General features: G+C 46.0%; 1 protein-coding gene across 1 annotated transcript; it reads left to right on the forward strand.

Annotated features, from left to right (window-relative positions):
• The first annotated feature begins 267 nt into the window (after positions 1-267).
• Positions 268-7,001, forward strand: LOC144165325 (uncharacterized). Its single transcript, XM_077695439.1, has 5 exons — positions 268-460; positions 760-866; positions 3,287-3,431; positions 5,878-5,963; positions 6,990-7,001. Exons 1-5 carry the CDS (start codon positions 268-270, stop codon positions 6,999-7,001), a joined length of 543 nt encoding a protein of 180 aa, XP_077551565.1.
• Positions 7,002-10,949: the final 3,948 nt, after the last annotated feature.

Below are 10,949 nucleotides of genomic sequence, written 5' to 3' on the forward strand. Positions count from 1 at the left end.
CATTTATAAAAAAAAGAATAGAAATAAAATAAGGATCATTGCCAAAGTTGAGTAATGTAAGCAATGGCCGCATGACGTCGCTAGATCCACATACTGATTCAAGAGGTAACAGCGCAAAAGCTGTCCTTGCTATCTAGCTACTAGGGTGCATGCAACAAGCGATGGAGACGATGGAGAAGTGTCATTCCGGCGTCTTTTTGCCTGCGCGTGGTTTGGTCGACAAATCGCTTAGTTCGTGCCACCACGTGTGTAGCTGCGTCCACAGCAATGACGCATATTCTTGTGCAGTGGGTCACGGAGCAGAAATACGATTTGTACCCGCTTCGCCGCCTTACGGATGCGGTAATAGGCTACCGCCTGTTCCAGCAGGAGAAGTGTATCGATGAATATAGGGGCACCATCGTGACCGTCAAATGGAACGTTCACGAGGAGCCTGCACCGGCGACCCTGTTGGATGTTGGTACGTCAGCCTTTTGTTCATTGCCAAGTTATATTGCATGGCTCTACGGTGCAGTTATTACCCCTGCCACATGTTCGCTAGGACGGCTTCGTGGGTGTGAAAAACGTGCCGGCTGATATGAAGCGGAGTTTTTTTTGAGAAATGTAAATGTGTTTGATGCTGTAAAATGGCATCGCCCTACATTTCGAACTAATATGAACAGGCATGGTAAACAGCTGCTTAATGATGTTCCGGGCTAGGTATGTGCGCTAGTAGGGGCAGAATAATATTGTGAACATTTTCAATTCCTTTTGTTTTAGGTAGCCTGAAGTCCTTGGAAAGGAAGCGTGCCAAGCTGGTGGCAAGTGTTGGCCTGGACAAGCCAGAGGAAGTGCTTCCCGCTGCTGCGGATGACAGCCTTGCAGAGGTAAAACACTATTCGTCTACGTGCGTTTCAGTTTTAGTAATTTCTTTTCCACATTTCGGCCGTGAAGTGTTGACTTGACCTCTGTTTCTTTAATAGTGTGCGGGTGAAGTGCACAAGTAACTCGCTGGAAAATTCGTATTCTTTAACTCTTTTCTTGCCTTTTATCCACTGTGTTTTGTTGTTATAAAAGTCGTGTTCCCTGCACACACGTTAAAAGCCTAAACGAGGTTGTATATTGGTGTATTTGCATGGTAGTATTTCCTTTGTCCTGAAGCCCAGAACAGCACTGTTTTGTTGTTATAGAAGTCGTGTTCACTGCACGCACGTTAAAAGCCTAAACGAGGTTGTATATTGGTGTATTTGCACGGTAGTATTTCCTTTCTGTTCTGAAGCCCAGAACAGCCCTTATAGATGCAGGACTAATTTAGACGAAATACTACGTGGCTGAAGTAACTGCCATGATTTTGTGGCTACCCCAAGCATAGCAAATACTGAACAAAAACCAAAAAATAGACAAAACGGCACATGTTCATTAGCAACTATAGTTCATTTGGAGCTGCAATATTCTGGTTCATTGCATTCTACTTAGTTCTTGTGGATTCTTTTTTGTAACCATGTTGAAGCCTCATTTTATCTCTGAAAGTAAAAAAAATAGCCGCATATATATGCCTCCTAAAATACTTCTTTATCACAGTTCGAGCTTAATGTAAATTCCAAAAAATCTTATTATTTAAATATTTTTGTTTGGGAATATTTTAATAGTAGAGGATTGCTACTCATTTGTTAAATGCTGAAGTATGAACTTGTGTTCATGTCGTCATTGCCAATGTCATCCAAACTGTATGAACAGTATTGCTCACTTGGGCATTGGCGTGCCTTATGCCCCGGCTACACAGGGTCCGATTGTCATTTGAACCAAATGTGATTTGACTGAAATGGGGTGCTTCGAATGTCATTCAGAATCCGCCGTGCTACACTACAATTTCGATGGCATTTGAAAGCTTTCACGATTGCTCGCCGTGCTGTAGTGGCACTGTCGTCGCCCCGTTCAGTTTTCATACAATAATCAGTAAACAAAGTTCCACAAACAAAAATATTTTGTTTGTTTTACGTACGGAAGTATTATATTTTTTTATTGCCGACCGAAGACGCTGCGTGCGAGAGTGCTAGAAATGGCATTTGAAATACCAAATGTCTCTCTCGGTGCTCGTTTGGCTCGAATGACATATGAGCCGAATGGCATTTCAAAACCTAGTGCAGCAGCAGAACTTGGTGACATTCGGACGCTAGTGTAGCAGGGGTTGTTCGTTTTCAGATTTATATATTTTTTAAATCGGAGGGTAAAAATTGGGTGCTACTTTTAAAACTTAGAATTGGGAAGAAATCGGGTTTTTCATTACACCATTCCGAAATTCGGGTTTTTTCAGGCGAAATTAGTATTGCTTAGATTTATTCATTATTTCATCTACAGATCTATAAATCTAAATCGACAAATCTACAGATGTGTTAAGTGATGCCCTCAGCTTACTTTATCAGGAGATATCTCGAGCTTCTTTGTACAAGTTTCTTCATTGGTGGTTGCTTCAACGTGGCAATTGGGGGACATCAGGTTTTCTGCAAATACTCCCTAAAATTTGGCGTTTGGGAATGAATCAGTGATGATGCCAGTGAAGAGAATATATAACTTCTAAAAGAAACATTTTATTCACGAAAAGCTGGTCATCGATTTTTGACACGTCTTTGTTTACATACATTATCATCTGCATGCGCAACGTGTCAGTCTCCATTCGGGACCTGTCCGAGTGTTGAACATACCTCAGCCAGGACAAGGTTCTCTCTGCATGAGAGCTTCCATTAGCTGGGCACAAAAATGTCAGTGCAGCATTTGCCATACTGGGGTGACGAGCGGTAGAGTCAGGCCAATAAGTTAGAAAGCTGTGTTTGTGGGGCTTGCTTCCAGCAAGTACAGGTGGAGGATGGTGGACCGTCAGCCGAAGATTGTGCAGATTGCTACATCAAAAAGGTCTATTCGGGGAGGAACCTGCTTTAACCTGATTCTCCTAAAACGTGCTTGGGGTGGAATAATCGGGTAAAACCGGGTTTTACACGAAAACAAACAACCTTAAGAATAGTGCATTAGTTTGAAATAGGGAGCAGCCTTGGCTACATGCAGCCTTCAATGCAATAAACACTCGGTGTGCAAAAATATCATCTTTTGTAATTTCAGGCTTTTCATCAGTGTGCTAAAATTTCACCTATTGTAGTTTCAGGCTTTCTGTGGTTAATTTTCTAGGTTGTTTAATGGTACACAGTTATGTCCTACTGAATTAGTTGGGCTCGGTGGGTTTTGCTGTGGTGTACAGTGTGTGCATGGATCATACTAAGTGCAACTGCAACATTGCCTGAAAAAAATTTTCCAGTCCCAACCTCTCAGGATGGGGGCATCCTATGCAGAGCTGTGCCAGCTGCGAGCTGAAAACGAGGCCCTCAAGGCTGAAAACGAGGCCCTCAAGGCTGAAAACGATGCTTTGAAGCTCCAGGTGGCCGAACTGCAAAACTACCGAGGTAAGCTAGCAATGTTAACCGAAATGTTAACGAAACAGTTAAGCTCCTACTCTGTTGTAACTAAATTAGAAATGTACGTAAATGTAAATTATTCCATTTTGTTGCTACTACTTTTTCTACTATCCCCCCTCCTCCTCCCCCCCCCGGAAAGATCTCCCTAACGCCATCTCGGCAAACCTGGCAGGTATGGAATATAAAAAAAACATTGGAGGGGAAATAGGCACTGCTTAAGCCGAAGTGCAGATTGTACCAGCACTTTTAAAGGGACACTGAAGTGAATTTGTCAAGCTCCCGTTTTTGCTTGCACTGCACAGACTGGCTCAAATTAGCACACTTTTCATCGTTTATCCGGTTGACAAATCGGTAATTATTTTACAAAGCGCGAAAGAAGAGAACCTACCATGCGCGGTTTGCGGCGGCCGCACCAACTAAGGCTGTGACGTTGGGTGGAGGGGGCACCGTGATTGGACGATGCCCAAGGTTAGCAATCAAACAAGTTTCGGTTTCGGTTTCGCCTCTGTAAAACACAACCGATGGCGTTGTTGGATGGGCATTCGCAATATCTCAGTAATCGTCGTACCGCGCTTCTGCCATGTTGTCAGCTGTAAAATGCATAAGATAAGCCTCCCAGGACGGCTTGGAATCGTAGCATTCACTTGCCGAGGCCTACGCAGTGCATGAACGCCCTCCGCGTCCCCGCAGACGCTCAAATGCCGTGCGCTTTTTCCCCATATTTGGAGCTTGCCTCACTCATGCCTGTTTCGTAAAAAATGTGTTCGCACCAGGCCAAGGGTCTGTTGATTCTGACCTGTACCCACTGCGCGCAAGCAATCCGGGCTTATGGCAACAGCACGCCAACGAGAACTTGCTAGCGCGCCACTGCCAGCCTGCGCGCATTCTGTGAAGTAGTTCGTGGAGCAGTGAACGTTGCGGCCCAAAAAAAGGTGAACTCAGAATAGAAAACATCGGCGGCAAACGAAAAAGTTAACTTACAAAAATAAAAAACACGTACCCGCGGGGATTCGAACTTGTGACTTGCAAAACATTTGCGAAGTCGTACCTAGCGCCCCAGACCGCGCGGCCACGGGCGAGCGCTGCCGGCGCTGGAAATATAAGGTATATAAGGTATAACCAGTTTACACTTTTATTTAGTTTTAGCATTCCAAGCAGCTTAGGAGACTATTTCTTGTTTTGCGCTCGTGCAGTAAGCTTCCCCCAAGTTTCCACAATATCTTACGTCTAGCAATTGCATTTCTTAGACGGAAAAGCGTTCGCAGATGCGTAGTCATGCTGCTGGCCGCTGTGCTTGTTCGCCCAGCGCAAAAAAAGTGCTTCCCGCACTCTAGTTTTACGCTGTACGACAAAAATATCAGTTGATTTTATTTCCTTTGTGCCTATATTGACTTCGCTGACTCTTCTCCCGCCTTCAAGAGGCCTTATATTTTCCTACTGGCGTACTAGTCAGCGAAGCGTCGCATGTGCGCTTGTGTGAAGCGACCTTGACTTGGAGCTAGATACAGTGTACAAACTAACCAAGTAAAGAAAGGCACATTCTTCCATTCACAAATGTGTCCTGGCTTCGTTTGAACAGAGCGAACCAATTGCGACGACCCGTCGGCGGCCGGCGGACGAAACGCTGGGCCGACTGACTCTGTCTGAAAGGCCGGGGAGCCGTGCAGTAGCGCAGCCAATTGCGAGCTCGGCTCCTCGCGACGTCACACGAAAACGCCACAGAAAATGGGCGAGCGTAAAGAGAGGAGGACAGCATTTTCGAATTAATTTTTCTACTAAATAAAATCGCGTAAACGCGGCCAGAGTGGTCGAAACATGGCCTGAGGACTCCGGACAACATTTTGCGCTAGTATTCCTGCAATGTTTACATATCACTTCAGTGTCCCTTTAAGCCTGTGCGGCGAAGCAATCCACTCACCGGTCTCACGTAGTCATTCATTTACTAAGCAATGCGCGCAAAACGCGTGGTGAGTTCGCAACTGAGCGGCACGTTTCTTTCGCTGTTGCAAGGTCTATTTTCTTGCACAGACAGTTGCGTACATGTCACGTCGCATGTATTTTATAATGAATTAACAGTGTACTTTTCTCGGCACCAATATCGTCCTTGGCGTTAGCTGGCTGCGTACAAGCTGTCGTTGGCGATGGTAGCAACTACCCAGCCGCGGCGGTGTCGTCGGGAACAAGCGAGCCGTTGATTGCTTGCCCGGATTATTTGGTCTGTAGACAACTTTCTTCTGTAATTTGCTACAAAACCACAAGGAGGGGGCACACGGTGGCCACAACAAAAAACGTGCGGTCGCATAAGCACAGGAAATGTGTTCTAGCAGACGACAGCATAGCCCGGCGTCCTACAAGTGACATCACTCATAGGTGGCGCCACGATATGTCCTCGGGGCCAATACCTAAAACGTTCAATTCCTTTCAATATTTTCAGAGTCGTACAAATTGGTGAAGTATCTCAAAGATATCACCAAAAGAGTTGAAGAGGGGAACACTGTCGCTACTCCAGCACACCCAAAGGTATGTTTTCTTGACTTGCGTCATGTGTTCCCACCGTCTCGGTGATAATGGCACTGGTGTCAGACAGCTACATGTAGGCAATCATAGACCTTTTGCAGAATGTCCCTAGTGCTAGCGGAGGGGTAGTAAGCCACTGTGGCAACACTGCACGCGCCATCATGAAGGAAACAAGAAGGCTGCAGTCACAGAGCAGCAACTGTCTGCTGTGGCAATGTAATGGCATGCGCTACCCGTAAAGTGGTTTTAAGTGCGAATGCACTTCTTAAGCGAGCCTGAATGGTCCGCCGCCGTCGTCCGCATAGCAACAGCTGCGGGTGCGCGCGCTACTCTCCTCCTCCTCTCTCCGCTCAGTGACTGCGGGTGTTGGGCGCCTCCTCTCCACTTCGGGCGGGAGAGCTCTCGCTCGCTTAACGGGTGCTCCGCATTCTGACGCGTGAGGGCGCTCGTGTAGCGGCCGCGTGGCGCGGGAGGGTATTAGTCGAGCGCGCGCCGTCGTCGAGAGCGGTCGCTGGTCCTGCATCTCGATAACGATGATGGCGGACCGGGCAACGGTACCAGCAATAACGAGTGAAATATCTTTCTTTGTAGTTGTGTGCGTGTGTGTAATCTCTCGACTACTCATTAAGATCACGATATTCACCGTAACCGCGCAATCAACAACCGTGCATTCGCACTTACACACTCTCCCCCTCGGGGAAGTGCGAGGGAATTTTCTTCTCATAACTGGTTGTAAATAACCTTGCTGCTCCTTTGTTACTAAAATGGCAGCATAATCTCGACTTCTCGTTCGATGAGGTCTGTGACTAACAGATCTTCCGAGAGGTCCTACAGTTTCAGCACAAAATTTTGCGTTGAACTATCGTCCATTATGACAAACAGCAGCAAACGAATCTAGGATTTGTTACTAACAACGGTTAGCCTTAGTGCTGCCTAGTTTCTAAGTCACTGAGTTCTAATTTTGTTTATTTTCCATGGTAGTGGTGGCTGGCTGCTATGAACGGACTATGAGGACCCTGTTCTTTGCAGGGCGCTCTTTGAGACTGTTTCATATTTTTAGACGATTCGCGGATAGGATGAGAGCATATGTAAAGGCACTGCTCTTGTCTCCACGAAATGCTCCAAACAAACATTCATTCCCTTGCAGACGGTAAAACATTGTCCCTCCTCTCTCTTGATTGCTGCGATCCACCTTTTATCATCTTATGTCAGTTGGAATCTTGTGATCGGACAGCTGCAAATAAGTTACTCAAGTTACAAACATTTACGCATCTCTCACCTGTACCACATAAGCACTAAAATTCCTGCATTGCACTACCAAGCATTGTCAGGGGTTGAGATTTCAGAAAAGCAGGATTCTAATTTGGCTCTAGCATAGCACGGTCGCTGCACGGTATGCGCCATTAAAGGCCAACTGCACTAAAAACTTCGACCTCTTGAAAACCCTGTTTTCGAAAAGTTTGCTTAGAAAGAAAGAAACATGCAAAATACAACAGCTGAAATCCGCGCGTGGACACCGCAAGCGTCCAGCAAAAATCGGCGATTTTGAAGCCGAAACCGAGGAGAGCGCGGCCATTGTAGTGACGTTGCAACCGTCCAGCGAGTGGCCGGACGGTCACCAGCTCGGGAGAAAGTGCGCACAAGCTCTACGCGCGCACGGGGCAGCAGAGCTCGACCGGTTATCCAGCTGCGTTGGTGGCCAGAGGAAGAATCCCCCGTCGGCCGGAGCGTCACAGGCGCATCATGACTGTTTACGCGATCCGCCGGCAGGTGCAGCGTGGTCTGAGGCGGAGCTTTTTAAACGCTTCTGACTGAATAACGGGGCGGTTCACCGGGCTACCACTCGTGTACCAGCTAGTTTTGAGGGGACTTACTACGCATTAAAACTTAATTTCGTCGAGGTGAAATTTGAGGGCAGTTGGCCTTTAACATGGCAAAAAGAAAAAAACGGAGTGCAGATAATGCAGACAAAAATTAACATCCTAGTGCACGTTCATCTACAGTCGTCAGAATGCCAAAAGCAGCAGAGTGAATCACTCCAACAGGCTTGATATGTCGGTTGCACCAACACAACTTTCCTGCCCAAATGTTCTCTTTAGAACTGTGGCGATTGATTGTAACCCGCCTATGAAACTACCATAAAGCAGTTCTCAAGAAAAAAAAAAACGGACGAGCATGACAGCAATTTAGAGCTGCCTAAACATCTGTCAGAGTGAGCAAAGGGAAGCCCACATGCAGCGAAACCGCTCTGTTGCCTAAATGTTTGGCACTAATAACAGCAGCAGTTGTGGCCAGCTTGGGAACACGGCTATCAAGGTAACGTATAAAAAAATGGAGCATTGCTCTGGAGATAGCTCAAAGGAAACGGGAGATGCTAACGGCACGCATCCTGTACAGGTGCCATCATGAGTAACTGAATCAAGGATTTGTGAATATCACAAAATATTTGTCTTACTGGCTTTATGACACCATTTACCGATTTACAGGAAGCCTTTTCTGTTAGCAAGAACTCCTTTAAATGCACACCAATGCAGGTTCCGCAAGAAAAAATTGCTGTAAATTTACGAGACCTTGTTCCAATCACTCTTGGTGGCACCCATACATACGTTTTTTTTTCAGATATCATGGCATACATCCATACCACTTGCAAAGAGGTACGCAGCAGTGCATGGGCATCGTGCCTTATAATGCTACAAGAGCATTAGCAATGTATACAAAGCAACAAAAAACAGTTTATGAGGCTGCAAAATCGTGAAGTGGTGGACCAAAACATTTCGCCACAACGGTGTTCCTGCGTGACACTTCCTTTCTCATGTCATTGGGCACACTTAACTACCAGTGTTGCCACTGCTGAGTGTTCAGTGCTGCCCGACGTTTTGCAAAGGGTCTATGGGGTCCGTTTGTATTATAGTGTGTACGCACTGGCCCCTCAGCAGCATGGTGGCACTGGCCTCATTCGTGCAGCTGCATGCTGGCATGCACTCCCCAATGCGAGATGTCTGCTTTGTGCCATTTCTGCATGCTGAATTTATAAAAGTTTCGCCACTCAGGCCTGCTGCGAGTTTTCTGTGGTGGTGGGATGTGAAACGAGACACTGTGCCACCGAGGTTTGCACCTTGCTCGGGGATTGTGCGAGAAGGTGAAGTGCTCTGCTCGCTGTGTTTTGCTGCATGGAATGCATGCCTATCGTCCACGTAACCCTCCAAAAAGGCTGAAAAATTACTCAAACTGTTTAAGAGCATGCAATGTTGAGAACTATGTCAATGCTTAAAATTAGCTGCCGCGATGGCTACCTTTTGTAGGGGAGGTGAAAATTACACCAATGATTTTCTAGTGCAGACAAAGCGAACATTGGAAATGAAACATGCTCATGGAACAAGTTTTGTCATTAGAACAAGTGAAGGCAGCTAAAGGGTTGGAAGCCCAAAAGTGGCATGGTTCAGGGCATAGCTGAGCTAGAGCTTGAATGCCCAATCTGGTTCATATCTTCCATAAGGTAGGCTGGCCCAAATAGTGAACATTTCAATAACTCAAAAGGCATCAAGCATGTGATGAAGCACGAGATGGCGGCTTTAATATGCCCCAGCAACCTAGCCTGCAATGAAATGCACATAGATACGGTTACAAGTCACCCTATCACCTATATCTCTGAATTCATTGCAGCCAGACCACTCTCATTTATGTAACATCTGCTTTTTTGAGGCACTGTCCTAGTATTTGCTTTGAATTGGCTAAGAGCCTCACTCCGCTGCAAGTTTTCGTTGTGCCACCTGTTTCGCACTAGTGGCAGCAGCCTAAAACAGTGCGATCCAAGATTGTGAAGTGAAAGCAATGCTGGGTTACCCTTATGGCAAAGCATTTGCAAACGCACGAATCTCATAAACAGCTGTGACCATGCAGCAAACAAATATTTTGCGTCAGGGACCGTGCACTGCTGTGCACCTATACAAATGAAGTCATCCTCCCCCCCCCTCAAATGTCACTACTGTGCAGTTGAGGGGCCAGTGCATACACCCTACACAGGCCTTCCGAAAAGCACAGTGTGTCTGCTATGTTAATTTTGGCGACCTCTAAACTAATGCTTGCTGGCGTATTCTTTAAGGAAGCGAATTTTTTTCTTTTTTAGTCTTCGTAAAAAATGATGAGTATGATGTACAGACCATTTCTGCTTGCTTACCACTGGCTTTTTTCACTATCATTGTGTTTGAGTGAAGTACACCCTCATAGGACATTATCTTTAGTGGCAAACGGTTGCACGTCATGCTTTCTTCTCGAGGACCTGCATTGACTGTTATGCTTCAGAGCAGGGTTGACAACCTGTGGCCAGTGGACCACAGATGGCCATACTGTTGCTGATTGGCCGACGGTTTGGGGATGCCAGAATGGCTTGCCCTTTGGAAAAGCTAGTTTCTCAAGCAGGGAAAGTTTCCAATTTCAGGATCACTGCAACAAACGCGTAATTTAATGCTGTTTTCGCTTCTCAATCTCTCTTCAAAGACTTCAACAAATGACCTCTAAACAAGGTTTATACCCCTGACACACGGGCGCCTAAAAGGCCTTTGCAAAGAAGGACTGCTACCGAAGCGGCGTTCGCCTCGGTGACACACGACAAAAGAGAATCTTCTCGCAGCGGGCATTTCCCATAAGGGGTGTTCACCTATCTCCTTTCCCGGATGAAAAGGAGCAGCTAGCAGCGCAGCCTCGTAAGCAGGCGCTTGCAAATCATAAGCTTCTCAGAACTAAGGAGAACAAACTCGATTTCATAATACTTTCAGCAATTGTTAAAACTTCGATGAAATGAAATTGCACCAAACAAGCCCAGTCGTAATATATTTTTGTACATCTGCCCACTGTTGCCAGATTAGGCACGGAACGCAGGCTAAAAAGCACTCCATCGTTGCTGTTTAATACAAATATGTAAAATTACCCATTTATTTTTCTAAACAACAATAAAAGGCACAGTTTTTCTCTAAAATAATAAAGAAAATC

The sequence above is a fragment of the Haemaphysalis longicornis genome, unplaced genomic scaffold (genome assembly GCF_048455015.1).
Source record: "Haemaphysalis longicornis isolate Haplotype H1 unplaced genomic scaffold, Haemaphysalis longicornis Haplotype H1 scaffold_14, whole genome shotgun sequence".
NCBI classification, from domain to species: Eukaryota; Metazoa; Arthropoda; class Arachnida; order Ixodida; family Ixodidae; genus Haemaphysalis; species Haemaphysalis longicornis.